Raw genomic sequence first — 16,739 nt, 5'->3', positions numbered from 1 at the left:
TTTCTGAAGCTTTTCTCTACTTCAGGTGATATTATGGCTCTCAATACTATATTCTTATGGTACTCTATAAACTAACATATATATTCCTTATTATTTGTCACTATAATTATTTGTTAGTATGTCTTTTTGCATCACATGTGTCTTAACCATCCTTATATATGATCACAAAATCCCATACATGATAAATGTCATTACAGACATTTCACCCCCTTTCTCCATTATGTTTTGTCCTTATTTCTAGGCTCTTTTCCACATGCCCACTGAAGAAACAATAGATATTTGATTTTCAAAGATCGAACTAGAATTAAATCTTAAATACTTTCAATGTCTGAAACCATTTGCCCATCAGAAGTTTTTCTGAAGTTTGTGAGCTTAGTAACAATTTTGATAATAAAAATTTAACAAAAAAATATTAACAATATTTCTAAAAATAAATGTTCCATTGGGCTTCTTAGTGTTAAAAGGAAAAATACTAAATACTTAAATATGTGATTATACTTAGTGTTTATATTAAGAACTTTGATAGAAAATAGCAGATCCTTGAAAACTGCCTAATCTGGACATATATTAATATGGCGAAATTGTTAAGAGTGTGGGTTCTGAAGTCAGACTATGGTCTGGGTCCAAAAGCTAGCTCTAGATATCGGCCCTTGGACAAGTTACTTAATCTCCTCATACCTTAGTCTCCTCATCTGTAAAGCTGGGGTAATTATAGTACATAATTCATAGGGTTATGAGAATTAAAAAAAATAATACATGTAGAGCACTGACAACAGTGTCTGGCAAATAGGAAGTACTCAATGTGTTAGTTTTTATACCACACGAAACTAACCTGTGTACCTGTGTATAATCAACCCTACCTAAAAGAAATTTTTTATGAAATTAATAGCTTTTAAACAAAGGGAAAAACTTTGACATAACAAATTTTAGTGTAAACTATAAATTGTCAAGCAAAATTTAATAAAGTAAACCGCTTCCAAATTTCTATTCTTTGAAATGCTTCTTCCTGGTATAAAATGGAGGCCCATACTTTTGATGATTTAGGATTAGGGCTTTGATTTATAGTTGCAGCAGAGGTAGTATACCATAGTGGTTAAGGGCATGTTTCTGGAGCAGGTGTGCCTGAATTGGCACCCTGGCTTTGCTCTTCTTCATCTCTGTGACCCTTGATCTGATTTCTTAGCTTCTCTGTACCTCTGTTTTCTCATCTGTCCAGTGAAGATAACACTACAGGGTTGTGTAAAGATTAAAAGTTTAACATTTTCAAAGCACTTAGAACATTACCTGGTATATAGTAAGCATACTTGGTGTATAGTAACATTACCTGGTATATAGTAAGCAATATTACAATCAATGCATTTACAACCATACTATAGTATTTTACTGGTAAAAATTATCCAATCCCATATCAAGATCATGTAAATTGGGAAATTTTGCTAGAATCTAGGTTTTCTAAGTTTTGATCTCTTAGACCTTGGTAAGGAATTATGTCTTTTGATTAGCATGTGTATACTTTTTATTAAGTATCTAATACAGAACCACATAAATATTTGTAGCAGAAACAAAGAATATAAGTAAATAAAAATGCATAAATACTTCCACTAGTGAAGAAAAAACCAAAAAATTTCCTTGTTCTCCATTTTTATCTTACCGTTTGCACTGGTACATGTTATGGAATTTAAAAGTATATGTTGAATTAGAGGAGAAATTTAAATTTTCTCCTTTTTATTTAAAGAAAAAGTTGGAATTGTAATTATTGGTCATGAAGGCCATATTTCAAAACTTCTCTTAACTAAGATGTCAGTTTTTGTGGCTTAAAACTATTAATCCTAATATGTCATCCACCTGCTAGTTGAGGGAGACTATAGATGGGCCAACTTTTCTCCCCTATTGCACCATAAACTGTTTATTGGCAAGATCTGTATCTGGTTTTAATTTATATCCTTTATAGCACTTTAGTACAATGCCTTCCACCCTGTAGAAACAATAAATATTTATTGAATGAATAAGAGAAGGATAAAGTCATAACATAGGAGTTTTCCAAGCACAAAACTTACATAAAGTAAATGCTTCACCCCCTTTTTGATATGGCAGGTTTGTTTTAGAGAGTGCATGGAAATAACTGGACACTAGTACCAAAGAGAGGCCATGTGAAGGAATTTCCTTCCATATTTGATTCTGTACTAAGATAGTAACACTTTTTTGCATAATTTATGCAATTCCTCACATGTAACACTGATAGATTAGAGGCAATGGATACATATTCTTGGTTTATAGTGTATTGTCTCTGAGTATAAATATCTGAATAAATTTTTCTTACAGTAATTTGAACTACATTATTGATTATAATTTAAGTAAGTAATTCACCTAATTACAAGCTGTAGAGGTGCTTCAACATGGGAAATGCAATAAGAGTAATAATTTCATAAATGATTTTATGTCTGCCTTCTAATGCCTCCTGAGTACACATTGCTATAGGCACAATCTAATCTTTGCTTGAACTTGTGCCAATTTAAATAGAACCCTGGTTTACACAGTAATCCTAACATTTTGGGATGCCGAGGCAGGAGGATTGTTTGAGGCCAGGAGTTTGGGACTAGCTTGGGCAACATAGCAAGACCCCCATCTCTTAAAGAAAAAAAAATAGCTGAGCATGGTGTTGTGCACCTGTAGTCCATTTTCTCTGGAGACTGAGGCAGGAGGATTGCTTGAGCCCAGGAGTTTGAGGTTACAGTGAGCTATTGATGATGCCACTGCATTCTAAACCAGGCAACAGAGTGAGACCCTGTTTAAAAAAAGAAAAGAAAGAAAAAGAAAAGAACCCTGGTCAAATATAATCAGTAATGTTATAAAAATTAAAACATTTATGCCAAAGAAAATAAGAATCTTATAAACAAACTTAGGTCCTAATTTAAGGATTTCTAGTTTCTAGGAACCAATATTCAAAATTTCTTAGCTACATAGAATTTTAGGATATTTAAGAGCTTAAATTATTTAAATTCGAAGCAAAGCAAAGTCCTTTATCCTTCACCAGGTTGTGCAATATGACTTTCAAATAAAACAAAAGGTATTTTTGGCTCTTTTGTACATAGTATCTCTTTAATTTCTTTCTTTTTAGCTATGATAATTTGTTTTTTAATTAATATATTTGACAGATTCTGAAAGTAGTTGAGGAAAACACATTTATAAATAGAAATGTTTATATTAATTAAAATAAAGAATAATGCCAAATAATATATTAGCTCCTCTTTACTCCCTTTGTCCAAAACAGTACTATCCAATGCAAATATAGTATGAGCCATATATGTAATTTAAAAATTTTAGTAGCCACATTAAAAAAACTAAAAAGCAGGTGAAATCAATTTTAATAGTATATTTTATTTAATGTATAAAAATTATTTCAATATGTGATCAATATGAAAGTATTAATTAGGGGTTTTAGTTATCCTAAGTCTGTAAAATCCGATGTATATTTTATGCTTCCAGAACATCTCAGTTAGAACCAGTCACATATCAAGTTCTCAACAGTCTGACTGGACTATCTTATTGGCCAGCATAGATCTAGAAGTTGAGGAAGCTTTGAAGGAATCATTTTGTCTATCTTACTTTTCTGTGTGTTTTCACTATTAATATGTGTTAAGTTTTTTTAATGTTGGAAGTACTTATTGTGAAAACTCAGATATTTCAAAAACCTATAAAAAATAAAAATCTTGACTCAGATCCATTGATATATAAGTCATTCAAGATCTTAATATTTTAAAATGTATTTTCATATGAGTGCCTGTAGATTTACCATATCTTTTTTAATGGCTCTATGATCCTCTGTTATATGGATGTCCCTATTAATGATCATTTAAGTTATTTCCAGTTTTCTAATTATAAACAATATTCATAGAAAATATTTTTATATATGTGTATATTTTCATATACATTCATAGATGTTGACTTTTAAATTATGATTGCTTTTGTTAGATTGTCCTTCAAAAAGGTTGTACCAATTTACATCCCTGCCAGAAGTGTATGAGAATTTCTCTTTTCCCATATACTTTTACCAGTGCTTTTAATGAAACGGGTGAAAAATACTGAAAAATCTAACAGGCAAATACATACCTAGTTTGTTTTCCTGGCCATCTATGTTGCTTTCTTTGTGAATTTCCTGGGCATGTATGTAATTCTCCCTAATTCCCCCCCACCCTCTGCCTTTTAAAGTTTGTCTCTTTCTGACTAATTTTAGGAATTATTTACGTGTTATGGATACTAAATCTTTGTCACATATAAGTGACAAACAGCATCTTTCCATTTTTTTCATTTTTCTTCTTCCTGTGTTTATGGTATCACTTGCTATGTAGAAGATTTAAATTTTATATCTTTTATGATTTGTAGTTTATGCTAAGAAATGCCTTCCTTACCTATAAAATCTGGTCTCCTTAAAGTTCTTCTAGTACTTTTGTGGTTTTATTTTTATTATTTAAGCCTTTGATTAATCTGCAATTTATTTTGATAAAGAAATGAAATATGAATTCATTTTTTCCCCTAATCAACTATCTATGTTTACCTTCTTGGTGATTTGAAATTTCTTTTAAGGAGTGTTTTAAATACAAAGTAAAGACTTACTAGGTTTATTTGGGAATTTATTAGTAGGGTGAGTAGTTGAATGGAAAAGAATCTGGATTCACTTGCATGCTTTTCATCTTCAGAGATGTCGAATTTAAAATTATATTGCCCTTCTACCTGTAAAATTAATACAAAAAATAAATTAATAAAAATACAATTGTATTGCCTATATTGAAAATCAAACATAGTTTATAGATAATGTTCAGTCAATTCCCATTTAACCTGGAATCTAAATACTTAGAAGTGTGAGGTAACTAAATTTTTGTGTGCATTCAGCACTGTTCATTATTTATTTGGTAAATATGATGCACTGTTTAGGCCCTGAGAATATAGCAGTTAAATGGAGGGACAAGGTCCTTGCCCTGATGGAGTTTGGGCATTGCTAGAGGAGATATAAAAATAAAAAGTAATACATAAATGAACAAGATATTTACAGATTGTGTAAGAATTGTGAATGAAGTAACAAAGCAATGTGGCGGGGGCTAGGTAAAGGTGAGGCTTTCTTACATTTGAAAGATGGGAATGGACCAGGCATGTCCATGCCCACAAAGCAAAGATAGTAGTAATCCTACTGTAGAGATTTGGGAGCAGGGGGTGGGGAAGCATAATGTAGTTTTTGCATTTCCATGTGTTTCGTATGTCTGTCTTACTTGAAAAATTCTCATTGAGATTTGTGGGCAGATTCTTTTATCCCAGATCATCCTCTGGGCCCCATTTATTCTGTGTTATTCTGTGTTCACAACAGGTATCATACTACATTATAATTTTTTGCTTGTCTGATTTCTCCTCTAGAACCTGAGTCCTCTGAAGTCAAGGACTTTGTCTTTTATCTCTGTATTCTTAGTATCTAGTATCCTGTGGATATTCAGTAATATTTGTTACAATAAGGAGTTTTACACATAATTAGGACCAATATATTATCATGTGCTTTGGATTCTGTTCTCTTCCACCATCTCAGGAATGTTACATTCTTGTTCTAGTATGTGCAAACTCTGTCTTAACTGAATTCTTTTCATTAGGATTTAATCAAGCTCAAACCTTTTCTATTTTAAAAGACTTTCAATATCTCTATATTCTGTCTCCAATTATTACATTTTTTTCCGTTCACAACCACACTTTTAAGAATTTCACTTTATTTCATTATCTTAATTCCTGCTTACTCCTCAACCTACTTTTATAAACCATTTTCAAACCTGAGATTTTCAGTGACCCCTCATGTTGCTAAATCCCATTGAAATTTTTCAGTTCTTACCACATCTGGCTTCTGAATAGCATTTTGACACTTAACTATTTCTTTCTTGTTATATTTTCTTCCTTTGGTTTTCATGTATTGTACTCTCATGATTTTCCTTCTGCTTCTCTGTGGATGCCTTTTAAGTCTTCTTTGCAGGCTCATCCTCCTTTGTCTGACCATAGAGTCAAGAAATTGGAAATTCCTTAAGATCCCATTCTTGGAATAAAACAGACTACAAATAATTAAATGATATAATTCTGATTCTTCCATAGTTGATGTCCTGGAGTATGATTCTTAGCATGAAAAATGATACATAGATGTAAGATAGAAAAGATTAAGTAAAAATTTTATAGTCCTGAATTTGAACTATCATTATGAACTGAGAATATATTTTATGTTAAAAGTATTTTTACCCTCTTTCTACTTAAGTGGGCTAGAAACAATGACTAGACCACAACGAGTGTTCACACTGTGGTTTGGAAAAACGTTTCTTAGAAAAACAACAGCTCCTTGGAAAAATGACTGATTCCAGGTCTGGGGAGAAAATGTATAAGAGGCTGGAACATCTTGTCATAATAAAAAACAAAAAGCTCTCAAAGACTACTATGACTGAATCAGATGCCAGTTTGAATTGTTTTTTTAATGTTCCAAAGATGGGACAATTTGATCATTCACAGGGATGATAACTGCAGTGTATCGAAATCCATCAAATATGTTTCATCCATGAGTTTACAAATTATGCTTAAAAAAAGATTTAATGGATCTGTTTTAGAGGATTATAGTATACCAATTTATTTTTTTTTAAATTGGCAATAATGGAAAAGAATTAAACATTTATTCCTGCCTCTCATATAGTTGCTGACTGGCAAAGCAAATACTACACAAGGGAAAGCACTTTTCATAGAGATGTTCCAGCTATTAAATAAAAAAGAAATGATAGAATACTACCTTTTGGCAGCATTAATGAATTAATAGGTTTAGGCATTGATCATCATTGTCTACTAATTGTACAGAAAGAAACAACCAAACATTGTCTTCCTGATAAAGGAACACATGGACATCTGTAAGATATGGTTCATGAAGGTTCATGGTTCATGTTTTTTTGTTCAAAAAACAAAAAAAAGAGCACAATATCCTTTATAAAGTGATCTTGCTGAAAAATTTAAACCTAAATATGACCAAGGCTCTAGATCCAACTCTCAATTTACAAAAAACACAGAAGAATATCTTAAATGATACTACAGGGATACAATCAGTAAAATCTAAACTCTGGAAAAATCTACACAAAAACAGTCCCGTTTCTTCAACAAATAAATTGCAAGGATAGAAAAGATGGGGATCTTACAGATAAAAAGACTTCTCTGCAAACAGCTAAGTACCTATCTTTTCCTCCCATAGCTTCTACATACCTCTCTTGTAACACTAAATTGTTTTGAAATGATCTGGTTATAGGCACTTCTGCCTCATTAGACTATGCACAATGCCTGGTATTTGTTGAAGAATCAGTAAATATTTCCTGTACAAATTTTATTTGATGACTACGGTGGTTAGTCAGTCATAGTCATCTTTGATCTTAGGTTCTTCTGATTAGCAAACTGACCAATCATAACAATTCCATATTTGCCTTTTATACTTTTTGACTATTTTGAGTACAACTAACTCTTCTCCATTTCTGTAGTATTTCCAAAGTATATGCTTATTGTCAAAGACACTCCCATCCTCCACCATAAAAATTACTTTATTACTTTTTCTAATTGTAAAGATCGTATATTTTCACTGTAAAAATTCAAATAAAATAAAGAAGTATAAAAAAAGAAAATAAAGCCATTACTATTAACTAAAAAAAGAAACTCACGCCATCATTATTTTTCAGAAATACAATTGTATTCATTCTTTCTTTCTCTCTTCCTCTTCCCACCCACCCCCAGGCCCACACACAGAGCTTTCTATAAATAGGGTAATGCTACTGTAGATTCAGCTCTAGAACCAGCTTCCCATATACCCCATTCAATATGCTGGATTTCTTTTTCCACATCAATAAATAGTACTATACATTGTCAGTTTGGGGACATACTTATTTATGTACTTTAATTTAATTAACCAATCCAGTCCTGGTGTGCATTATGTTTCTTTATAGTTATTTGTAATTATTCTCTATTATAAAAAATGTTGTAATGAATTACTTTGAACACAACCATTTGCACATGTGTGCAGTTTTCTCCTCAGTGAGTTTGTTGGGGCAAAGTGTGTGTTCATTTGAAATTTCTGTATTGCTCTACCACTCACCAGAAAATTGAGGTCTTATTTTCATTGCCCTGGCAGTTGATTAGCAAGGTTTCATTTTACTTGAAATCTTGTTCATCAGCTCTAAGCATTAGTTTTCAGGTAAAGTAACTCTCATTCTTTTTTTTTTTTAGCCCTTTGATTTGGTGTCTTTTCTTGAATTATTTCTCTTCTCTGTGTTGGCAGCAAAGAGTATTAAACTTTGTGCAAGATGCAAGATCATAAACTGGAAAAAGGTCAAATAACTTGAGAGTAGAATGTGATTGTCCCATAGTAACTACTGTATCTAACTCTGTTATGCCCACCATATTGTAATATGTTTTTGAACCATAATATGGAAATTGTACCTCTTAAATCTGTGATCACATTTATACAAAAGCCACATTTATAAATGCCATCCTATTTATATCTGCTTGGAGGAACTAAGATAATATTAGTTTTTTTTAACTTCTTAATATTTCAGTCCATACTCAAAGCTTTATTTCTCAGAAGCCTCTTGTAGAGGAAAGATAATGAGTTTTGAAGTCTTATTGACTGGTGCTCTGATTTCAGCTTTGTCACTTAGTTGTATGTGAAAATCACTTAACTTTCTGGGTCTCAATTTATCTGTGGAATTGGGATATATCTGATAGCCATGTATTTGAATGATTGCTCTAAGAATCAAGTAAAACACTTTATGTGAAAATACTTAGCACAGTGGCTAGCCAATATTAATAATTCAGTATTTGTTCGCCTTTCTTTTGAGGTATTTAGTGAGTGAGACATTGTGTTTTTAGATATATATGTACTATCATTTATACTGTTGTTTTCACAGAAATCTTCTGTACATATACCCTCAGAGTCTTAATTTTGCCAATCGTCAGGGTTCTGCCAGAAACATAACAGTGAAAGTCCAGTTTATGTACGGAGAAGATCCAAGCAATGCCATGCCGGTAAGAAATGTTCCTTACTTCCCCTATTCTTCATATATGGTTTAAATAGACTTTTTTTTTTTAAAACCACATTTCTAACTGCATCACTTCCTATATAGATAGTAATGAGTTAACTTAAAGTCTGAATTTGTATTGAGGGCTTGGTATATGCTAGGCAACTCTCAGAGATACAAAGATGAATAAAACTTGTAATCTAGATGATATAAAACAAATACATATACATCTAAAATAGTGACTTTCAAAAGAGAGTCAGGTCAGTATCACTTAGAAACTCCATCAAAGTGCAGATATGTTTTCCCTACTTTTGGCGTCTGTGATTCTGATTCTCCTCAACCCCTTTAGAATGTAAGGCCAGATAGGGAGGTGGGAGTTGATGAGTGTTATATGAGGTTGTATTATACTTTGAAAATGCTTGCCACATGATTTCAGTATGTGTGGCTCTTCCCATCTTGGATGAGAAACTCTGGCATTAATTCTCAATCTTGGCTGCACATTAGATTAACCTGGGAAGCTTTTAAAAATACCAGTGCCCAGGCTGAATCTCATTTGAATTAAATCATCATCTCTGGGGATCAGAACTATATATCAATATTTTTAAATTTCACCAAGGGATTACATTTTGCAGCCAATCTTGTGTTGTTGTTTTTTTTTGTTTTTTTTTTTTTTAAGACAGAGTCTCGCTCTGTTGCCTAGGCTAGAGTGCCAGGACATCATCATAGCTCACAGCAACCTCAAATTCCTAGGCTCACGCTATCCTCCTGCCTCAGCCTCCCAAGTAGCTGGGACTACAGGCGCATGCCACCATGCCCAGCTAATTTTTTCTATTTTTAGTTGCCTGGCTAATTTTCTTTTTTCTTCTATTTTTAGTAGAGGTAGGGTCTTGCTCTTGCTTAGGCTGGTCTCGAACTCCTGACCTCAAGCAATCCTCCCACCTCGGCCTCTCAGAGTGCTAGGATTACAGGCATGAGGCACCACACCCAGCTCATAGCCAGTGTTGAGAACCAGGATATGTGCTAATTATTAAAAGATTGGTATAGGGATTCAAAGGAATAGTATTCAGAGGTAGGAGACAATGACTTACTGAGGTAACAAGTAAGCATCACATGGAAGAGGTACTTTTGTGCTGAAACCAAAGGTCATTAAAGTGTTAATGGCAGTGGATCTGGCAAGTGGGGGAAGGAGAGCAATTCAAGTTGGGTAATGTCCATGAATAGTGTTGAGTTGCCAGTGAGCCAGGGCTATGGAAGATAAATCAGAAATAGTAGATTCAGGCCAGACTGGAGAGATTCTTTACTGCCCAAATTGTCATTTAGGATCTGTGGAACGCTAATAAATGCAAGTTCCGTGACAGTAGATTTTTGTCTCAACTAAAGTTGGTAACGTATCAACTATCACTGTAAATGTTCAACCTTTGAGAACCCTAGTGGAATGAAATGAGCTAAGAATAGGTGCATTGTTAACAGTCTTATTTTATCCTTCCATATCCATCTTTTAATAAAGTTCATCTAATGATCTACTTACTAGGAAAGATATTAATATATTTCTTTTCCCTTATTGCCTCAGTTTCATCAACATTTGTAGATCTTGACAACAGTGAGCACAAATTATTCATCTTTGTATTCTCCTATGGCGGCTATTTCAGATGTTTGCATGTAATACATGCTGAATAGGTGTAGAATTTATTTTTGAGGTCTGGCATTAGCATTTTATGCTCTTTACTATTGCTTCATTTCTGCTGAAGGAATGAGTCTATTATCATAGTTGATGAAACAATACTAGATTATGAAAATATATGCTTAGTCAGCCTGTATGTGAATTTCCATATGAGTTTGAGCTTTTGACAAATGTAGTATACACAAAACCTGTTTTTATTGTTTGCCTAACAAACTCTTCCTTATCTTAGCATATTCATGGCCCCTTCTACAGAGCCCCAGCTGTACCCAGCCTATACTGGCAGACCACCCCCTCTTTGGTGTTACCATAACATCTTCTCACTTCTTTCATGAGCCTTATCACTTTATGATTATATGTTTATTTCTTCATCTCACCTATAGTAGACTGTGAGCTCCTTGAGGGCAAGGACTATGTCTTACTCATCTTGATGCCTATCACAGTGCTTGGTACATAATTGATGCTCAATGCATGTTGCTGAATGATTAAAAATATATATCAAATGATCAAAAGGGAACTTTCCATTTTATATCATTCATGTTATGAAAGTAAACAAGTTATTTTATGAAAAGTGACAGCTTCTCAGAGGGGAATAAAAGGTACTACATTTGTTTCACTGTGTATTAGTTACGAAAATAATATTTTTATGTTTATGTGAGTGGCTGGTTTGAAAGAGTATATAAGTATGGACATACTGTGTTTGCTTATGTTTTGAAAAATAAGGACTATTTATGCTTATGTTTTTAAAAATAAAGATTTTAAAAGGGCCAAAGATAATTTTTTGATCGTATAATGTTGATATAAAAAATATAAACTTTATAATTCTGGTACTGGAACAACATTTTGTGAAAACATACTAAGGTATTGGCAATTTGATGAGATACTACTTATACAGGAAAATCATAATTATTATACTTTTATATACCCTTAAAATAAAAGAACCTGCTTGAAATGTTGCAAAAAGGAACAGAAATACCTGCTAATATGCCCTTTGAATTAAGGATGATGCCTATTAATCCATTTATAAAAGGAAGAAACCTTGAGATGTTTTACTGGCTGTGTTGATAGAAATGCACTGACATATCCACTTACTTAGTCATGTATATGTAAAGATGGCTAGCCAGACTTAAGCATTTAATTTATGGCTACATATATTGCAAATCCAACTGTCTCACATAGGAATTAGAACTATGACCTTGACATCATTAAGCCATTTATCTAATCAGCTGCCCTAATTAACCACAGTATTCCTGTTAGAATTAAAGAGGCAGATACACAAGGCTAAATTATTTTATCTTTAAACTTTCTCCAAAAATAGTATCATATTTTTTTTATGTGGTGGAGTTTTTAAAAAAGACATGTATATAAAAATTTAAGAATGGAGCTCCTCCTCCATTGTACAGTAGCTTGCAGGTACACTAGCAAAGGGATCATAGTTTGAGCTAAAATAGGATTTTTCATATAATTTATAAATAATTTACATTTGACTTTCAGAATTACTCTGCTATTTTAGTGAAGAAGCCACCAATTTGTGTAGTAGATGTATGCCACCATTCTAAGATCATATTTCTTATGTAAATTCCAAATTATGTACTATATCTAGTTTAAAAATGAATTCTTCACCATCTTTAAGAAAAAGGAAAGAAATGTACCTTATTGCCCCGTAGATATAATTGGTAGAAAATTTTTGAATGTTTGAATGTTAGATGGGTCTACCGTTGAGATTTATAGTTAAGCAATTGAACTTTTTAATAAACGTCATTAGGCACATTACTCTTCATTGGGCTGATTTTGCCCATTTTTCTCAAATAGTTATTAAATCAGACAAATTCTTACATAGATATGAAACATCCAGCATTTATTACAACAAAGTTTCAACATGCTGTTATTTGTTTCAGGTAATCTTTGGTAAATCTAGCTGTTCAGAATTTTCAAAGGAAGCGTATACAGCCGTAGTATATCATAACAGGTACTGAATTCAAATATTTCTTTCAAAGTTACTCACTTCTCAGTGGCATTGTTAGCACCCACATTAGTGTGTTTACCAAATACTTTGCTGCACTGAATGTGCCAAATTCAAGGCTGACATCAAAATTATAATTTTCAATCTGTAGATGCACAGCCGTTCTCCATAGACATCTCAAATATGAGACTTTGTACACAAAACATCTTTTCTATCAAATTCTCTGATCCTTTCATTTTTATTATACTGTTATTGATTATCATTGTGGTCTCTTGTCCTTTGGTCTTTCCCAGTTGTTTTCCCCTGGTACTTTGTAGTTTACTTAACTCTTTACTAAGCTCAAACACAGTAGTCAGTTAAATTAGTGGTGTTCTCAACATCCAATAACCTTTTAATTTAGTGACTTTCTATTTTACTTCCTTGGGAAATTGCTAACTTTGGATAACGTTTGATTTCTGCTTTCTTTTGGGGGGATTATTGAATGCCGTTGGAGAAAATCGCAAAATTGTACCAATTAGGACTATTACAAATTGATGTTATTGTATTGTATGCTGGGGCTACAGTAATTCATTTTATTTTATCTTCTTTTGGCCCCACTGCTCTGTTGTAATCTTATTATCATCATTTTTTTAATCTTCTCTCTCATTTAACACTAGCTTCTACTTCTTTTCTGTGTGCTTTACTCTCAGCATTCCTTTTATTAAGTTTATTAATTAGACCATCCAACTTGAGACCTATCAACTTCCCTACTCTTCACCTGAAATTATCTCCATGCTGTTCTGCCTTTCCTTCCGTTTCAAAGGGAGTAATGGCTCACTCCCTGCTCAGTGTAAATCTTTTCACCTCTGCTCCCACACAGTCCTATCCAGCCTCTTCCAGAATATGAGTTAGTTATCCCTTCTCTTGCATCATCAGTCTCCTGCTTCATTGCCTCCATCTCTTACTCTCAAAAGAAGCTTATGTTTCCCAGACTTAAAGAAAAAATACAAAAGTCTTTGCTCACTGCTGTTGTATGGTATGTATTTTCCTTGTCCTCATTAAAACTTTCTTCTTTCTCACCTTAATTTTATGGCCCTATCTTGACTTTCTTCTACACCTTTGAACACTCTTTGTGTGTGTGTGTAGCAATTATTCTCTTTCTCGTAAGTGTAGGCATTCCACACAAAGCACTAAAGCTTTGCCCTTAACCCTCTTTCGCTACATATTCTCTTCGTAAATAATCTTTTGTATATCTCTCGGAGTTACAGTCAATTAAAAATTCTGCTACTTTAATGTTTATGTGGATTGTTCCCAACTCTTTATTTTCAGTCATAACCTTCCTTCTGAGGTACAGATAAGTATTTTCAGTGGCCTATTGGATATATTCATCTGGGTGCCCTGCTGCCTTTTCAATTTCCATGTAGCTAATCCTGACTCCTTTCCTTACCCTATCTCTGTCTGACTCTTCATTTTTATTTATGGGACCACCATTTTTCCATTGCTCTGGCTCAAAATTTAAGACATCTTCGCCTTCCCTCTCCTGTTCTAATACCCAATCAGCTATTAAATATTGATTTTCTTTCTGCTTCATTATCAAATATGCCCTGTGCTTTCCTATTTCTGGGCCGTTCTTGGATGTTTTTTTCTATTATAATACCAGTTCTTTCTGTTTAACTCCTACTCATTCTTTAAGGCCGATGTCAAATGTCACCTTCTATGTCATAATTTCCCAATCTCAAACTTGAAGTAATCTGTTCAGCTCTGTTCTTAAAGCACTTAACTCTATATGCTTTATACCAGGGGTTGGCAAACATTTTCTGCAAAGGACTGGATGGAATATATTTCAGGCCTGCGGTTATATGGCCTCTCTTGCAGTCACTTAACTCTGCCTGGTAGTGCAGAGGTGTGGCTGTGTTCCAATAAAACTTCATTTATGGACATTGAAATTTGAATTTCATAAAATTTTCACATCATGAAATATTTTTATTCTTTGAATTTTTTCCCTAACCATTTAAAAATGTAAAAGCCACTTTAGTTTGCAGGCTGTCCAAAACCAGCCAATGGACTGGATTTGGCCTGTGGGTCATAGTTTGCCAACCCTTGTTTTATAGCATAGCTATTGATATATGTGTGTCTTTATATTCCTACTATACTTTTTAAGAGTAATTGGTTTTTTATATTCTTTAAAGCTACCACAAAAGTAACACAATGTTTAGCCTTAAGGTGGGGAATTAAATCTACTGGTTGAATGAATAACCCTCTTAGAAATTTAATTTTTCACAAAATCCTCCACATAATGTGATTTCAGGACAGCTATGAACTTAAACACTCAATACCAGGAAATATATTGATAAAGAAGTAGTTTCTAAAATTATCCCAGCTTTTGGCTAGGTCTTTATTTTTGTTGCTGTCAGCATTCATAGAATTAAAATGATGGTACTGTCTGACATTGCTAGTAAATTAAACTTTCTCATAATTCAGTGATGATTGGTGGGATTAGTTATAAGATGCATAGCATCTTTTTTTTTTCCATCAAAGTCATCAAGTTCTAAGCTGTATTAGCTATCTTTCTTGTTGTTATTATTAAAAGCCTAGTTTCACTTAGTATTTCTGTGGTCAAATCTACACCTGTTAGTATTTTTGAGACTTACTGGAAGTGGAAGGATATTTTACTTACTAGTGTCTAAGAAAAAAACCCTAATTGGTAGGATAGCCGTCACTTTAGAGATAGTTGGAGCCATATGGTTTGATTACAGTTTTGTTGAATATAATTCTGAGAGATACTAACTGAATATAGAAGATGGGGATGATAAGTCTATATCAGGATTAATAACCATGCTTTTCTATAAAAATGCCCCTTGGGTCTACTCTCAGTGAGTATTGAGAAGTACTGTTGGTTTGATCAAATATGATATTTGTTACATTCTCCTAGTATCTTCTGGGAGTGCTTCCAAACTGTGGGACAAATGCAATTTGTGAACATTCCCTGGTCTCATCTCTCTTTCTTTCTTTTCTTTCTTTCTTTCTTTCTTTTCTTTTTTCTTTTTTTTTTTTGTTTAGCAGTCAGTCAATACTAGTCCATAGTTTGGGTAACATTTTTTATTTCTTTAACAATGAGATGATTGATGTAAGACATTTCATAAAAAGCCCAACTTGATAAGAAGTTGTTTAAAGACAGCTTTTTCCTTTTTTACAAAGGGATGATACAAATTTGTCTTAAAATGAAACTGTACTCCTATAAAGAATGTTTTTCTATAGTTATCATTCTAAAATATACACTTATAAAACTCATTATTTTTTCTATGTAATGTGTGTCAGAATTGGCTTATAAATATGGAAAGCCCTACCCTAGTCTCTTCTTTTATACAGTTTCCAATCTACTGAAGAATTCAGTATCAAGATGGTGAATGAATTTTCAAATAGAAGGATTACTCAGCCCATTAATAAAAATAGAATGAGAAATTTCAAAAACAGTAGCAGCTCCCTCATTTGGAAATAGGATTTAGTTATTTAGAGATTGGGAATAAAAAAAATATATTTTAGACCAGAAGAAAAATTAAGCATGAATCCTAAAATTAATTTTAAAACTGTTCAAATATACAAATGCACTTATTTATTTTGAGCTAATTACTGACTCCTTTTTTTTTTTTTATATGAAGGTCTCCTGATTTTCATGAAGAAATCAAGGTTAAACTCCCTGCTACTTTAACTGACCATCATCACTTGCTTTTTACTTTTTATCATGTTAGTTGTCAACAGAAGCAAAATACTCCTCTTGAAACCCCAGTTGGATATACAGTAAGTCATTTTTGCTAAACATTTAGCTCTTTGATGTTTAAAATAATTATTTAAAAATTAATATTTAAGATATAGTTGATGTTTCTTATTATTTGAATATTCCCTGATTCCCCATAGTTACAAAGTTGTATTAGGTAGGAAGAATCATCATAACAAGAAAATTCTCATTAATGTAATTAACTAGTATAATTAATTAACTAACACGTGTAAATGCTTAGGTATTGGTCCTGATTATCTAGTGTTTACTCAATAGTATAAATATAAT

At 32.8% G+C, this 16,739-nt stretch overlaps 1 protein-coding gene across 6 annotated transcripts in view; it reads left to right on the top strand.

The window, feature by feature from the left end:
- The window catches only part of DOCK7 (dedicator of cytokinesis 7), a 205,606-nt gene that overhangs the window by 84,503 nt on the left and 104,364 nt on the right, over window positions 1–16,739 (top strand). For all 6 annotated transcript variants that reach the window (XM_069480085.1, XM_069480084.1, XM_069480083.1 and 3 more), the window contains exons 15-17: window positions 8,946–9,063; window positions 12,633–12,703; window positions 16,336–16,474. In XM_069480085.1, the coding sequence (XP_069336186.1) occupies window positions 8,946–9,063; window positions 12,633–12,703; window positions 16,336–16,474 (328 nt within the window). The remainder of the gene's footprint in view (window positions 1–8,945; window positions 9,064–12,632; window positions 12,704–16,335; window positions 16,475–16,739) is intronic.

The sequence above is a fragment of the Eulemur rufifrons genome, chromosome 8, assembly GCF_041146395.1.
Source record: "Eulemur rufifrons isolate Redbay chromosome 8, OSU_ERuf_1, whole genome shotgun sequence".
Lineage (NCBI taxonomy): Eukaryota > Metazoa > Chordata > Mammalia > Primates > Lemuridae > Eulemur > Eulemur rufifrons.
The sequence above is the reverse complement of the archived record's forward strand: the minus strand, read 5'-3'. Positions and strand labels throughout refer to the sequence as shown.